Source organism: Phytophthora ramorum, assembly GCF_020800215.1.
Source record: "Phytophthora ramorum isolate Pr-102 chromosome Unknown Phyram_PR-102_s0003, whole genome shotgun sequence".
Taxonomy (NCBI): Eukaryota; Oomycota; class Peronosporomycetes; order Peronosporales; family Peronosporaceae; genus Phytophthora; species Phytophthora ramorum.
In genome coordinates this window covers 2,172,221-2,186,743 of record NW_027150649.1, presented here as the reverse complement: position 1 = coordinate 2,186,743, position 14,523 = coordinate 2,172,221, and the positions used below count along the sequence as shown (strand labels likewise).

The window sequence follows — 14,523 nt, the reverse complement described above, 5'->3', positions numbered from 1 at the left end:
AAACACGGTGAGTTATACGCTCTGCGTGCTTCAGCGAAGGCCAGAGGTGTCGACAACGTTTGAGGCTGTTGTAGCAGTTGCGACGGTGATGTCAGTGCTTTTTGCTTTTTATTTCTCAGTCGTCGCTATATGTGCAAAGGTTTCTGCAACTTCTTGCTCGGCTCGAAGAAGAAGACAGCAGACCAGGCTTACTGCAGGATCTTCTTCGTGGTCTCGTTCGGCTCTACGCCCGCCGTCTTCATGAGCGCCGCCACCTCCTCAATCTATCGACGAAAGCAACAGCGTCAGTACCAAATCACCGATCCCAAATACCAACGAGAGACAGCGAACCTTGTCCTGCATCTCATTGTCCTTGAGCTTGAAGAGCAGGTTGTTGCACGTCACGCGCTGCAGCTTGTGCGACTCACTACAGTATCAAAAACACATGCAACCAATGAGCCATCAGCCTTTAGAGCACCAGAACCTACTAAAGAACAAAACGTACGCAGCCGTCTTGAGGAAGGCCACGGCCTTGTCGTAGTCGGCCTGCTCGATAGCAGCCCGGATGAGGATGTCGTAGGTGCGCTCCGTAGACTTGACGTTGTACTTGGAGTGGCCGATCTCGTGCAGCGTGAAGACCTTGTCGAACTCTCCGTCCTTGAGGAACTTGGACAGCAGCTTGTTGAGCGTGGCCGGTTCCAGGAAGAGGCCGATGCGGTAGTTGGCCTCCAGCACATCGAATGCCACGTCGGGCGCGTTGAGCTCCAGCGCCTTTTTGACGAAGAGGCCAGCGGCGTTGGCGTCCGGGTCCACGCGCTTCTGCTCGTAGATCTTCATGATCTCCTTGGACGCCTCCAGCTGCTCGCTCGTCGTGACCGTCTTGAGGAACGACGCCAGCTTGGTGCGCTTGATCAGCACGTCCTTCTTGGCCGAGAGCCGGATGTTCTCCATCCACTCCTCCGCCGAGCGCGACGGCACGGCCGCGGCCGAAAACGGCGCGCGCTGCGACAGCTGCCGTGCGCCCTGGCGCCGGCCCATCGACAGCACCGTCCGGAACGCCTGCATGCCTCCTGCCATCGTTGCTACAGTCTCTTTACTGCCTCAAGCACAGCCAGACAAAGGAACAGGGCCGCACCACACCACGTATACTCTGCTTACGTACCCTCAATATCACATATCTTTCTACTTTTAGTTGTATGTTTCAACAATAATACATCAAAATGTACCTTGGATACAGTATACACCTGCGATGTCAGATGTGTACCACTCGGTGTGGAACTGCTCGAAACGAGCGGCCACGAGCCCGATACTTGACTGGCGATAGAAGGACATAGGACAATGCTGGCTGTGCGATCGCTGGTGCTGCGCGCGACGCCGTTGGCCCGCAAGCAGGCGGTGCGCGCCTTCAGCGGCAACTGGGAGTACCCCAAGGTGGAGGGCAGCGTGGCCGATGTCACCAAGGCGCTGACCACGATCGGCGCGCGGCTGTCGATCGCCACGGCGCCGCTCTACTTCACGCCGCTCAAGATCGAGCACATTGTGCGCGAGATGCAGGGCAAGGAGGAGCTGCAGCAGGTGCAACAGACGCTGCTGCTGTGCGACGCCAAGATGGCCTACCCCACGGACTTCGCGGCCGGCAGCTTCTTCTCGGCCTGCCTCAAGCTTGACGCGGCCGACATGGCGCTCGAGTTCCTGCGCAAGGCCGAGAACGTGCGCCACTACGTCAAGAACCAGAGCTTCGTGCGGCTGGCAGAGCACTTCGCCGCCCAGGAGGACCAAGAAACTGTGGACGAGCTCGTGCGCATCATGCAGGCCAAGCGCGTGCCCGTCACGTACAAAATGTACACGTTCCGTGTGGTCAACGCCAAGAAGCTGGGCAAGATGGACGAGGCTGTTGCGCTGGCCAGGGAGGCCGCCAACGAGCTGCAGATCAACTCCAACCTCATCATCCAGCTGCTGCAGGATCAGAACGGAAACATCCTCAAGGAGCACGTGAGTGGACCTGGCACAGGAGAGTTGGTGGAAGATACTGACTATTGTGTGTTTCTTTTATTTGATACAGCTCCAGCTGGGCAAGTACCTTGCCGACAAGGGCGACGTGTACGTGAACGCGCGGCTCGCTGATATTTTAGCAGGAGGAGATGGCAAGCTGCCGGAGCCTAAGGTGGAGGAGCCGGAGTCCGAGGAAGAGACCAAGGACGAGGAGGCCACGGAGGAGAAGGCCGAGGACAAGTAGTAGACATGGGGCGATGTGGACTTCGCATCTGCCGTTCCCTGTAGACGATGAGCGGTACGCAATGGATATGATGGTTCAAATGCTTCAAGCCGTGTTTGTGTGGGAATGAGCTACGTTACGTTGGTTTGTGCAGTGTGAATAATTGGATACAACCAGGAAAGCACGACGGACTTAGATATCGTTCTTGCTGTCAATGAGCGGCGCCTCGTAGAAGTAGTCCGTGTCGGAGCTCAGCATTGCGCGCCGCCGCAGCTCCGTGGTGATGAAGGCAAGCAGCGCACCGAAGCCCACAAGCATCACGACGGCACCCAAGAAGCTCACTAAACGCTGGCCAAGCCCGCGGTGCTGGCTAGCGCGTCCAGCTGCCGACTCGGTTCCAAGTGCGTCGTCTCCCGTGTGCACAAAGCTGTCGTGCAAGTCTTCCGCCTCTGCTTCTCCGCTCTCGCCTGACTTTTGGCGGTCGTGGTGCTTCTTCTTCAGCCCTGGATATAAAGCCCAGACAGACTTGACGTCTGTCGTGGTCATTTGCTCGCGTTGCCCCATTTCGCGCATAATTGCGAGGCGCTTGTCATGGTCTGCCACGAGCGGGACAACGCTTGGGCACCAGTGAGGTTTGTCGTCGCCAGGCACCGAGTGCACGAATGCATCGACTGGGTGGTGCATGATGCTGAAAAGATCGTACGGCGGCGGAGCGAGCACGCGGTCTGCAGCCCTGGTCGGGGTTGGAGCAGAGTTCATGTCTTCCACCACAAAGTAGCTTCGTTTGGTTTCCGGGATGCATTCCCACGCAATACGGACATGTTCGTCGCGGTCTGGTCTGTCGACGGCATGACGGAGCCCAATGGCGTGCAGCAGAACGTGGACGACGTTACCGAGACCGCAGTCTGCAGAAACTCCGAGCCGCTGCGGCCCTCCAATGCGCCCCACAAACGAGTAGCAGGAAGATTCCACACCTTGCACAACAACGAAGTCGTGGCTGATACACCTCCTGTCTGTGCGGCAGTTGTCACCTCCGCAGCGGTGGAGTTTGAAACCAGTGGCGTGAGTGATGTGCTCGATCGCAGACAGCAAGGTGCGCAGGAATGGGCGAGCGCTCTTGTCCACTTGGAAGCACAAGTGCTCGTGCGGCCACCGATGGTCACGTCCAGAGTTGTAGTATCCATGCAGAACGTGCTCGATCCGGGTCGTGCTATCCTCTGCATCGTCCGGATCTGCTTCGTCCCAGACAAAACGTTCACCGATGGCTACGTCGCCCTGGATGATCATGATGTTGTCGTCCACGAGCTCGTAGTCGTATTCGATGCCTCTAAACAACACGCCCTCAGGCTTGGCGCCTGGTTCCAATCTACTCTTCTTTGAAGGCTTCGTCACTGGAATCTCTTCAACAGGAAGACGACACTCTCCGCTCAGCGGGTGGATAGCTTGGGGTGCGTGGCATGTCGCCGCTGCCTCAGCGGCAAGCACCGACTTCTCGGGTGAAGCCACGCAACGGAATCCATCGCCAACACCACGAGCAAGCTCCTCTGCGCTCAGAGGAGCCATCTCAAAGCCTTCTAGGCACGTGCAGTCCTCCGCTGTAGCCACTGGCCAATTGGTCGCAATCGAATCGTGAGGACACTGAGAGAAATCTGCTAGCGTGCTGTCGGGCGACCTCGTGTTGCACTCTTTCCTGCGCCGCTTCATTGGTGGTGTTTGGTCGAGTGTGCCTCCATTGACGATTTCTTCTGCTTGAGCCTTGCGTTGTGCTGCCTCCTCTTCCTCATAAATCGTTTGATTAAGCCCGTACACGCACTTGCAGTTAGCATTGCTCTGCAGAGGCCATTGCGTGAGTACAGCGTAGGCTGGGCACGAGTTTGAGTTGGCCAGCATCCACGGGACACAACGCTGGGCAACAGCATCAAGGAAGTAGCCCCGTGCACACGCGCAGTCTTCAAAGCCACTCTCAACCTCGGACCCCCGCGTTTTAATGCGCTTGTAGGAGTGATCTGGGCATCTGTACGCGGAGGCGCGAACGCACGTCATTTCCGGCAGCTTCCAGGCGTATCCAGACAGACATTGGCACTGCTCCACCGAGTGCGGCACCGTGGCTACGGCGCGAGAGAATGGCGGGCACTCGTACACTTGAGTATCTCTGTCCACGACGTCAAACTCCGTGTACTCAAACTCGTCCGCCTCTCCACGAGCGTTGCTGTTCTTTCGCTTCGCCTTGCGCGCCTTCATCTGCGAGACTGACCAGCAAGCGTGAGCTTCGTCATCGCGTCTGTAGTTGCCGTTAGAGAGACACTCGCAGTCGGAAAACCCGCGAGGTCGTTCCCCAATCGCCAGGTCTGATCTCTTGACGGAGTTGACTGGACACACGAACGCGGCATATTCCCGCTCGCACTCCTCAAAGCTGTTGCGCACGAAGCCCCAGCTGCAATGGCAGTCAGCGAAAGACCGCGGAGCAGCATCAGGCGTCGGGGTCGAGTTCGGCGGACACTTGTAGTTGCCCCGGACATTGGCCGTTGTGCCACCGTCACTCAGTGCACACTGACCCGACGTAGATACCTTCACGTAGGGTGCAGTGCACGTGCAGTCCGCAAGTGACGTGACCACACTAACACCAGGCACTGGCTCGTAGTTGCCAGCTCGGGGGCAGCTTGTCAAGACGCACTCCTGCGTCGAACGGTCCTTCTCGTACGGGTGGTAGCAGTCGCAGTCTGCGACGGACTTGGCAGGGCTGCCGCCGCGCTTGGGCTTGTACCGTCCTCGACACGTGAACTCGTCGTTGTCCATGGCGTTGGCTTCCGACTCCTCCTTGGTGGTGTCCACGCCGTCGTTGCACAAGCAGTCGTCGATCATCTCCATGTCTCGAGGCAGTAGCATGGCCTCGCAGCCTTCGGGGCACGCGTAGAAGGCGCCCTGCACAGCAGACAACGAGCCGAAACCGACCAGGCCGAGCCCGCAAACCACTGCGGGCAATAGCCGAGCGAGCACCATCCGAGCTAGAGAGGAAGCGTGTGCGGATACGTGTCAAAGCCGGCAAATCTGGAAGTGCTGATGGGTATCAACTGAGACCAACCGAATCTGGAAAAACGATCTTTGAAGCGTCGCGAAAGGTCGCTTCAAGATCCTGAATTTTGAATTGGCCAATTAGAAGCTTTTGAACGTTTTAATTGGTTGAAATAAGGTGGGTTCACTTGGTGGACAACTTGTCCACTTGGCTTTGCTAAGTGGACGACTTAGCTTAGATCTTGGAGGAACCGACGTAGATGACGTTGCGTGTGAGGCAGAGGTCCACCATCTCCAGCAGCGCGGTCTCCAGGTGGCGCTTGAAGGTGGTGGCGCTGGTCTCCGGGCACACGTGGTAGCAGGTGATGCTCACGTTGATGCGGTCGGGCTGCAGCGCGTAGCACACGCCGTATCCCTCGTTGTACATCGCCGAGAAGCCGCCCCAGATGGGACTGGCGCCGGGGCCGCCACTGATGTTGCTCGTGGAGACCAGGAACTTCTTGCTCAGCTCGAAGGCTCGGTCCGTGAAGATCGAGGGCTTGGGCGTGATGCCAGACATCTCCGTCACGATCTGCAGCCCCATGAGGTGGCGGTCAATGCCGTCGCCAGTCAGGGCCTTCTTCAGCGTCTCCTTGTGGGCATCGATGGCTGCACGCAGCGCGTCCCACTTGGTCCCGTCCGACGCATTCGACTCCATCGTCTTGACGAACGCGAGCGACTCCTTTGACAACGACCTGATCGTTTCTGTGCGTCCGTGGTAGAACATCCTCGTGTGCGCCGTCTCGTAGACGGCAGGAACCTTCGTGTGCATCTTGTAGTGCGCCAACTGAATGGCCATCTGCATGAAGAAGTCGGGCGTCAACTTGTAGCGCTTGAGGAAGGCCGTGCCGTAGTGGTTGAACTGCATCGTCGCGATGTCGCTGTTGTGGATCATCTTTCCCACCGCGGCACTCGCGCACTCAATAGCGGTGTAGGCAGCGTTGTCCAGCACCCAGTCCAGCCGCTTCGGCTTAATGTCTAGCGTGGGCTTCAGTTCCGCGCGGTTTGCAAACTTAGCCTTGAAGTTCTCGTTCACGTATTTGATGCAGTAGTCGAACAGGCGAACGACCACCAGTGCATCTGCCCACGCGTGCTGACCGTTCAAGCCACCGCGAGCGTTCTCATGGATAATGAGCGTGAACGGCTTGTCGTACCAGCGGTTGCGTCCGTCACCAAGCAAGCAGTTGCGCGCGATCTCGTCGTACGTCGACGCGGAGCTTTCGTCCAAAGCGACACAGAACAGCGCTCGCTCGATCAGGTCAAAAGACTGCTTGTTAATGTCATCCAGCGACATAATGTGGTCTCGAGCCTGCACGAATGAGAGTAAACCAAAAACGAATGAGTCCGATATCCCCATGCTTCGTTGTCCATAGCTACACCCAAGGTAGAAGGCGTACCTTGGCCCAGTTCGTGCGGTTCTCCGACGTCAGGACACTGACCGGTGGGTAGCGCTCCAAGTCAAACAGCCCCGTAGCTTCATCACGTACGAGTTCAAATTGTCTACAGCATCAATAACAAGTTAGTCCTCCACCAACTGCTGCACGCCACCTCCTACAGCCACCGCACCTGAGAATGTCCGCGAGTGGGATCTCCTCTCCCTTGTCGTCAAATACTTGCACCGCCCACATGCAGTTGTTGCGCAGCACCAAAATGTGTTTGGCGTCGTGTGGGTATGACACCATCTCGTCGCACTCCTCTCCGGGGATGACGCACGTGTTGAACATGCGCGAGTACGTGTACATGCACAGCGGACGACCCATCATCTTCTCCGGCGGGTACTTCTCCCTACCCAACAAGAAAAACATCAGTATTCTCTTCAACCTCTAAAACAAAATACCACAAAGGCTCCATACTCGAGTAAATTCTTGCGGAACTTGAGGATCGCGTGCGTGAAGATGGACGCGGCCTCGCACTGGCTCATATCCCGGGGCCCCCAGTTGCCAGGCAAGACGCCGTACCAGTTGATGTTGATGGCCGACGGGTAGCGCGGCTGCAGGTACGCGAAGGTCTCCCACCATTCCTCGATCCAGTTGCGCTCCGTGTCGGCGCGCTCCTGCAGAATCGCGTGCAGCTGCGGACCCGCACCGTGCAGGAAGTCGTGGCACACGGCCTTGGTGTGCTCCAGCTCGCTGGGCGTTAGAAGCGGCTCGCAGCTCTGCACGTACAGCTCCAGCGTCTGCTCCAGCGAGGGTAGAGGCAGCGGCGGCAGCTCGTCCTGGAACTGCATGGTGCGCTCCGTCATGATTGGTGCAAGTGGTACAATTGGCTGGCTATTGCCTGGAGCTGCTGGAGTCTTGGTACTGCGAAGGCCCATGCGCCGAATGACGCAAAAGTCAAAGTGGCCGATCTTTGGGCCAAGAGGCGGCGTTGAACGGACGGGTTTGAGACCCGCAGAACCAATTGACTTGGAGTTTGTATCGGGAATAAGAGACCCGCGGGTCGGATGACATGAACTTCACGTGGGACTCGAATGTCGAGCCCGCCGTGCTGCTTAGCGAAACTTTAGTTGAAGTAGCCATGTCGAGTCGAATCTCTAACGCGTTAGGAATTGCTATGAAGCGCTAGTGCTCTGTGCTAAGCACTGCAGGCCTGGAATCTCCTCATTGCGTGGTGTTGTCAGGTCGCCGCGACTCTTCATGGACACTACGCCGTCGGTTATGGCGCTGGATAGTCGCCGCTACTATTCGGGAAAAGATGTCGGCCGACTCGAGTCCAAGTCTCCAAGCGCTCGAGGGCGAAGTGCAGTCACCACTACAGTCGGCAGAGTTGGCTGTGGATCCTCCCGTCAAGATTTCTCACGAGTCTGCGCCTCCAAAGCGGATTCGTCGACGCTCTAAGGCGCTTTCGATCTCGTCGCTGTCGGACGAGAGCTCGGCAGACAAAAACTCCGTGACGGCCAAAGCAATTGCTGTTGAAGCCTGTCACGATGTGGACCGCGAGCTTGCAGCGATTGAGACGCGGCTGAGCGTGTTCCGAGGTCGAAGGAGGCGGCAGGACAGCGGCACGTATGAGAGTGCCGTGGTGCCGCTTCAGAGCAAGAATGAGGACGATGCAGTTCACTCAAATCACGATGAAATTAAGGAGAATGAGCCGATATCTCCATCGTCCTCTGCATCATCGAACGCAGTCGGCGCTGCGTCACCGACGTTTTCCAAGCTTTCAGAAGCGCATCGAGAGGCAGGAGCAGTAGCCGATCAGGTTGCGACGACGCTTCTCAAGTGCGACCAACTGCTGCAGCGTGTCAAGTCTTGTGGTGAGTTCGCCCACTGTGGGGTAAATATATGTTCGACGTATTAACGCTGGTGCTATGGTTTGCTCCAGACGCATCTCGTGTTTCCTCGGTCAGCAGCATTAGTGAGCGAAGTTTTAGGGCAAATACCACAACGAGAAGGATAGAGTCGTCTCGGCAGTCGGAGCTGTCCAATTCAAGCCGAAGCAGTGCGCCATCGCCGACTTGGGATGTCAAAAACGGTTTGGCTATCGAGGATGAAGAAGCGATACTGACTCAGAAGGCTGCGACTGTGAAGCGCTTTGCTGCTCGCTGCCAGCGTGACATCGAAACGAGCACAACGAAGATTGAAGTGCATCATCAACAAATGCAGACCGCGTTTCTGAAGGAGCTGCAGCGCAAATACGACTCGAAGAAGCACCTGACACTTATGGCGCTGCGTGAGAGGTACGAGAAGGAAACCAAAGCGATTGTCAGGACAAAGATGGAGGAATATGAGTTTGAAGAAGCTGCCGCAGTGAAAGAGGCTCGAGCCACGCTCCTTGGCGAACACAATCGAGCGCTGCAGGAGCTGCAGAGTAGCCACAATGCCGCCAGGGAGGAGAGCCTGTCGCAATTAGAACTTCAGTTAACAACCGAGACGGAGCGCGACAAACGTGAGCTAGGCAACCAGCTCGAAGAGGAGCTCACAATGAGATTAAAGCAGATGCAAGAGGCCAGTCGCGAGTCGTTCAGACGCTGGGAGATTGAACAGCGCGAACAACTGGATCAGGAACTGTACAATCACCGAGAGGCAGCCGTCGCTTCAGTTTTGAAAGCTCAAGAAGAGCGGATAGCAATGCTAAAGCAGGAGATGCAGACATCGCACTTTGAGAAGGAAGAAGCGGAGCTAGAGAAGCTGAAGAAGGCTCTAGCGTTTGGTGCGCAAGCTCAGCTACAGCAGCTTCGCAAGCGACTGGAGACGGAACATGAAGAGAAAGTTGCCGACATTAAGGCAGAAACCTCGCTCTCACTTGAAAAAGAGACTGAGGAGCTGAAGCAAATGCTTACACGATCACATCGTGAGCAGCAGGACCAATTGAAGCGCGACCTAGACACGGAAAATCGCGTGTCGATCATGGAACTACACGATAGTATGCAAACTGCCCACCAGAAGAGTCTTCAAGCACTGAAAGACGCCGCAGAACAGCGGAGAGCCGACGCACTTGTCACGCACCGTCAAGATTTTGAGCTAGAGTGTCGGCAGGAACTGCAAATACTGGAGCAAACGCTAGACCAGGAAATGTCGGGTAAGCTCCGCCAATTGGAGATGGATCACGCTGAAGAATGCGAGCTCAAGCTGGAGCAGCTTAGAATGAGGGCAGTCAATCAACACGCCAGGGAGCTCGAGGCCAAACGATCGCGCATGATTCAATGCAAGAACGTGCTGCTTGCAGAAGCTACCGCCTTCCTATCGTTCGACACCGAGTTATCCGAATCGAGCATTGACAACCAAGGCACTCGAAACAAAGACAACAACTCAGCGGCAGCACATTTGTTCGAGCTGAAGAAACATTTGTCCAAGGAGCTGGCTCAGTACGTCGATGTCATGGTTGGAGAGTTCGACGAGCTCGCTGAAGAGCAAAGCATTCTGGTGGCCAAGATCACAGAATCCACGCAGCTTTACTTGTCCTTCAAACGGCAGTGTGGGGTGCTTCAGGCGCAGTCGACAGAGCTCACAAGCGGCTTGGAAATCTTGCATGACCAGCTCCAGAAGAAGGATCTTGTCTGTAAAAAGCTGTACCAGGCAAACGAAGCCCTGCTGAAACGACTTCAAGCGCCGGCCCTTCAGGCTTCAGTTGGTCCCTCCAAGAAAGAACCGCCTTCGCCACGAGTCCTGCAATCGCCAGCGCTGAAAAAATCTCTCGGGGGTGCTTCATCCTGGCACAAGATCGAACGCTAATTGGGATTTTGTGAGAAGATAGTACTTGACACGCGTATAAATAACAAGTGGGAATGCCTCACTACTGGAAGTTAGTCCTTAATCGTCCGAGAGTGACGTTATGGAGCAGCGCTCTGCTTTGCCGTCGATCAATGGCGACTTTGCTGATCAATCTGCTCACGTCCCAGATGTTCGGCCGACATCGTCCCTCGGTATCGGCAGCTCTGCTGGTCGGCGAGCGCTTGGGATTCTGCCGAAAAGTGCTGGCGCGACGTCAACTTCGCGACGCACTAGCCACAGTGAGGTCGCTACGACGTCTGGTAACCAAGCACAGCGACCATCCTCGACCCAAATTTCTCGCAGAGTTTCGGCAGATAGGATGGTGATGCGAGTCTTCACTTCAACTACGCGCCACGCACGAATTATGGGGGGACCAGTAGAACACGGCAGTCATTATCAGCAAGTTCAGCAGCAAGACGAGCGTTTGAAAGAACCCGAAGACGCATTGGAAGACCCCAGTTGCGACCCCAGAGACGAAGTTCTGCAACTGCGTGATGAAAACGCTACATTTCGCCATGAGAACGATCAGCTCCGGACGCAGTTGGTGGAGAAGTACGGGCTACCCATTCTACTACTTCATCGTTGTGTGTCTAACCTGGTTGAATGGATTTGTGTTTCTATCTAGGATGCGTGGCCAAAGTAAAGTGGTCGCCGGGGGGCAATTCCGCGCAGCCTCGGCATCGAAAGCTCCAATAGTACCGAGTTCGGTTTGCACAAAGTGTCTAACAGCGCGAGCTAAAGCAAGTAAGGCGCACCAAGAGCGTGAGCAGGCTCAAGCTGCGACAGCAGAGCTACGGAAATACGTCGACTCAATTGAAACCAGACAGCAGCAATTGTGGGAAGATCGCACCACGCACGTTGCTGAAATCGTGCAGCTACGCGATAAGCTGGCAGAAAAGGTTGAGGAGTGCTTCTTGATTGAGACAGAATGCGCTAAACTGAACAAGCAAGTCAAGATGTTGCAAAGTGAAAGCGAAATCGACGAAGTCCTCACCAAGGTCTCCGAGGTAGTCGATGCAGCGACCCAATGCGTACTTCAGCAGAGTTACGAGGACGAAATTAAGGCGACGCAATTGCACGAGATAGTAACCTTGAAAGAAGAGGGTCAGCTGATGGTCACCCAACTTCATGATCGCGAGCAAGAGCTGAAAAAAGTCTCAGCTGACCTCGAAGAATCTCAAAAGGTGGCACAATTCGAGAAAGAACAGCACAGCCGTGAAAACAAGTTGTGGCTTGAAAAGGAGTCCGAGCACAGGCGTCGGACTCTGGAGCTGGAACAAAGTTTGGGCGATATGCGAGTTCTTCTCGAGGATCAGAAGAAAGCACATCAAAACGAGCTTCAGCTCATTCAGGAAACAAACCAGCAACTTCGTAGCAACGTCACAGCCAAGGAGAGCACGATTCAGGCGCTTGGACGACAACACAAAACCGAATCGTCAGCACGTGAGAAGAAGCACCAAACACTCGTAGCAGCTCTGAAGGTTCGGATAGAGCAGAAGGTTGCTGACATAAATCGCTTTCGAGTTTTGGTGGAGAAGCAGACCGCTGAAAAAGACGCCAACAGCCTGATGAGAAAACGAGTCGAAGACCTTGAGTGCCACGTTCAGGCATTGACGGAGGAGAAGAGTCAACTAGCTGAAGCCAACGAGCTTCAGCAGCAACGGGCAGAAGATTTCGCGCGGTGCGAGCGTGATAAAGTGGTGAAAGAAGAAGCAGTCGAGAAGCAGAGCCTTTCAGGCGCACTCCATGTTGCCGAGCAACACAACCGATCCATGCAAATACGGATCTCCGAAGTTGAAGCGGAGCTGGCCGAACAAGTCTCGCAGATGCAGAAGCAAGCGCGATCTCACGCTAGCGCCCTCGAGCGACTACTTGAGTCATCTCTGCGTTTGTGCGTGGTGGCACCAACGGTGAATGTGCAGTTGAACACAAACGGATCGAATCTGGCCAAGAGGGCCAGTAATTTATCGACTAATAGGACAAAGAGCAAGAACACGGGCGATTTGATATCCGTGGAGTGCCGCTCGACACCCCAAGAACACAACATCAAACGGGTCATCGAGAACGACGTATTGCCTCTATTTACGAGCGTTTTCTTGCAAGGTGATGACAACGCTAGCCCTCAGGGAGATGTTCCAATGACACGCTGGCTGCAAGACCTACTTCATGACATGCAAGCGCGAATTGCTGCTCAATTGGAGAGCATCTACTCGACTGCCGCAGTAAAGAGCAGTGAGTAGAAGAAGACTATTCTATTTGGCCGCAATGCTCGCTACTAATTCACGGCGGAAAGTTGCCATGAAGGTGGTCACGTAGTTTGTCCACGCCTTGTCTTGCATTGGGCCTTTCTTCTCAAACGTTGTAGCTGCCAACTTCGGCGCAGGCTGCGGCTTCTCTTGTATTTTCAAGAAAGCCTCACTTTTGCGTACGACCGGGTCGGAAAGACTTGAAGCTACCAGCATTTCCAGCACGCTTGGATTGAATTCTTGTTGTGCTGAGGTTCCTTGGCGGCACATGAGCAATCCGATGTCGTGTGCAGTCATGTGTGCATCAAGTGCGCAGAACTTAAGCAAAGCCGTGCATACTTGCAAAGTGAGCGCCGCCTCGCGTTCGAGCTGGTGGTCTCCTGGGAGATTGTCCTCGAGCAACTTCAAATCGCGGTTTGCGTCCAATGCTCCGATGTATTCGAGCGCCGCAGGTGAAAACGGTTGCTTGGCTTGCGGCCACATTAGCCACAAGAAACTCGTCTCCGAGAGCGCTGACACGCGAGGTAGGCAAGCGCCATGGTCAATTGGGACGAGAGAGGCCTTCTTGCCTGCTTGTGACTTGGTCGTCACTACTGAGGCAGCTTGCGTTACCACTTGAGATGGCTCCACCACAAGAAGGTTGCCTCCGTGGCGATCCTGGTTGGCAAGTCGAATATCCAGAATCGCGATGGCTTGGACATCGGCAACGCTGAACATTGCAGTACCAACGTCATCAGCTGTATCGCGGTGCGGTACGTACGCCTGCAGTGAACCAGTCTTTCGGTAGGGGGTCTCCGAAGCTTGGAAGTGAAAGTCCGGGTGGTAAATCGAGGCGAGCATGGTGGTTGGTACTTTGGCAAAGTGCTGGTGGTCCAGCAAGTACGCTGCAACCTCACGTACGGCAGCATCTCCAGCGGAGATACCTTCGCGCATACCCGAAGCTCCTGTAGATTGTTCAGGCTTGTTGAATCGCTTTGGATTGTTTGACGCATAGGCTTCTTCGTCTGCAGGCTTGAACACTGCAGTCAGGCGACGATTCTTGGTCCGCAGGTAGTAAACGCCTCCTGTGCAGTCGTCGATAGGAATGGGAGCAACTCGGGCTTGCAGGCCGCCTTGCACCTGGTTGGCTAGCATCGCCATCTCCTCCGAGTATGCACGGCTACCCGTGCAAGCTCTCGGCTTGAGGACTTCGACGTTAATGCTGTTTCGACCACGCATCAAGATTGACAATGCAATGATGAGAACTATAGACAATCTCGCAGACACGCAGACAGCAAACAACGTACGCTGCGTGCGTGTCACTGCTGGCCGGTATGTCCTTTGCCATCGACCGCAAGTCCACCGATGAGACGGCATTGTTGGGGTCCTTGAGGGCGAGGCTTCGTCCGGCAGGCGTAAGCTGCTTGGGTTGATTGAAAGCAGTGGGTACCGCTGAGGGTTGCGCGGAAGCCTTGATTGCTCCCTTGCCGTTGCTCAGGACGCGCGATGGCTGGTAGGTGGTATTGATGGCGGGAGACCGGTGTGTTGTGGTGATGCTAAGAGACTGCATTATGCTGACCACAGCCTCTGTCGACGCACTCAACCTACGTGTGGAGGTGCGGCTCGTGACCGAAGGAGTCTGTTGCGGTTGTCGTAGCAGTTCGGGTGTCGGGAGTTGGAAAAGGGAGTGCGCGGCAGCGACCATGGTCGTCGTGCGGATCGTCTCACCCCCTCCTTGGCCTCTTCTGCGCTTGGGCAAAAGTGGGAATGCGTCGCCTCTTCCTCAGTAGAGGGGGCGGTGCACCTGCGTCGCAGCAGGCGCCGAACTTCTTGATCTCGAGGA

The 14,523-nt window shown here is 55.6% G+C and overlaps 7 protein-coding genes across 7 annotated transcripts; 3 read left to right on the top strand and 4 right to left on the bottom strand.

Moving 5' to 3' along the window:
- Positions 1 to 188: 188 nt before the first annotated feature.
- Positions 189 to 1,056, bottom strand: KRP23_3863 (uncharacterized protein; the record flags this gene model as incomplete). The annotated part of the gene is made up of 3 exons (XM_067888770.1): positions 189 to 263; positions 331 to 406; positions 485 to 1,056. 3 exons carry the CDS (start codon positions 1,054 to 1,056, stop codon positions 189 to 191), a joined length of 723 nt encoding a protein of 240 aa, XP_067747980.1.
- Positions 1,057 to 1,317: 261 nt separating this feature from the next.
- KRP23_3862 (uncharacterized protein) lies at positions 1,318 to 2,215 on the top strand (the record flags this gene model as incomplete). The annotated part of the gene is made up of 2 exons (XM_067888769.1): positions 1,318 to 1,971; positions 2,042 to 2,215. The coding sequence occupies 2 exons, from the start codon at positions 1,318 to 1,320 to the stop codon at positions 2,213 to 2,215; spliced, it is 828 nt and encodes a 275-aa protein (XP_067747979.1).
- Positions 2,216 to 2,386: 171 nt separating this feature from the next.
- On the bottom strand, positions 2,387 to 5,194 carry KRP23_3861 (High choriolytic enzyme 1; the record flags this gene model as incomplete). Its single annotated transcript, XM_067888768.1, has 1 exon — positions 2,387 to 5,194. The coding sequence occupies one exon, from the start codon at positions 5,192 to 5,194 to the stop codon at positions 2,387 to 2,389; it is 2,808 nt and encodes a 935-aa protein (XP_067747978.1).
- Positions 5,195 to 5,441: 247 nt separating this feature from the next.
- Positions 5,442 to 7,559, bottom strand: KRP23_3860 (Carnitine O-acetyltransferase; the record flags this gene model as incomplete). Its single annotated transcript, XM_067888767.1, has 4 exons — positions 5,442 to 6,554; positions 6,643 to 6,745; positions 6,812 to 7,030; positions 7,099 to 7,559. The coding sequence occupies 4 exons, from the start codon at positions 7,557 to 7,559 to the stop codon at positions 5,442 to 5,444; spliced, it is 1,896 nt and encodes a 631-aa protein (XP_067747977.1).
- A 380-nt stretch (positions 7,560 to 7,939) lies between these two features.
- Positions 7,940 to 10,416, top strand: KRP23_3859 (uncharacterized protein; the record flags this gene model as incomplete). Its single annotated transcript, XM_067888766.1, has 2 exons — positions 7,940 to 8,498; positions 8,567 to 10,416. 2 exons carry the CDS (start codon positions 7,940 to 7,942, stop codon positions 10,414 to 10,416), a joined length of 2,409 nt encoding a protein of 802 aa, XP_067747976.1.
- A 358-nt stretch (positions 10,417 to 10,774) lies between these two features.
- On the top strand, positions 10,775 to 12,695 carry KRP23_3858 (uncharacterized protein; the record flags this gene model as incomplete). Its single annotated transcript, XM_067888765.1, has 2 exons — positions 10,775 to 11,007; positions 11,081 to 12,695. The coding sequence occupies 2 exons, from the start codon at positions 10,775 to 10,777 to the stop codon at positions 12,693 to 12,695; spliced, it is 1,848 nt and encodes a 615-aa protein (XP_067747975.1).
- A 12-nt stretch (positions 12,696 to 12,707) lies between these two features.
- Positions 12,708 to 14,385, bottom strand: KRP23_3857 (Phosphatidylinositol 4-kinase gamma 6; the record flags this gene model as incomplete). The annotated part of the gene is made up of 2 exons (XM_067888764.1): positions 12,708 to 13,902; positions 13,988 to 14,385. 2 exons carry the CDS (start codon positions 14,383 to 14,385, stop codon positions 12,708 to 12,710), a joined length of 1,593 nt encoding a protein of 530 aa, XP_067747974.1.
- Positions 14,386 to 14,523: the final 138 nt, after the last annotated feature.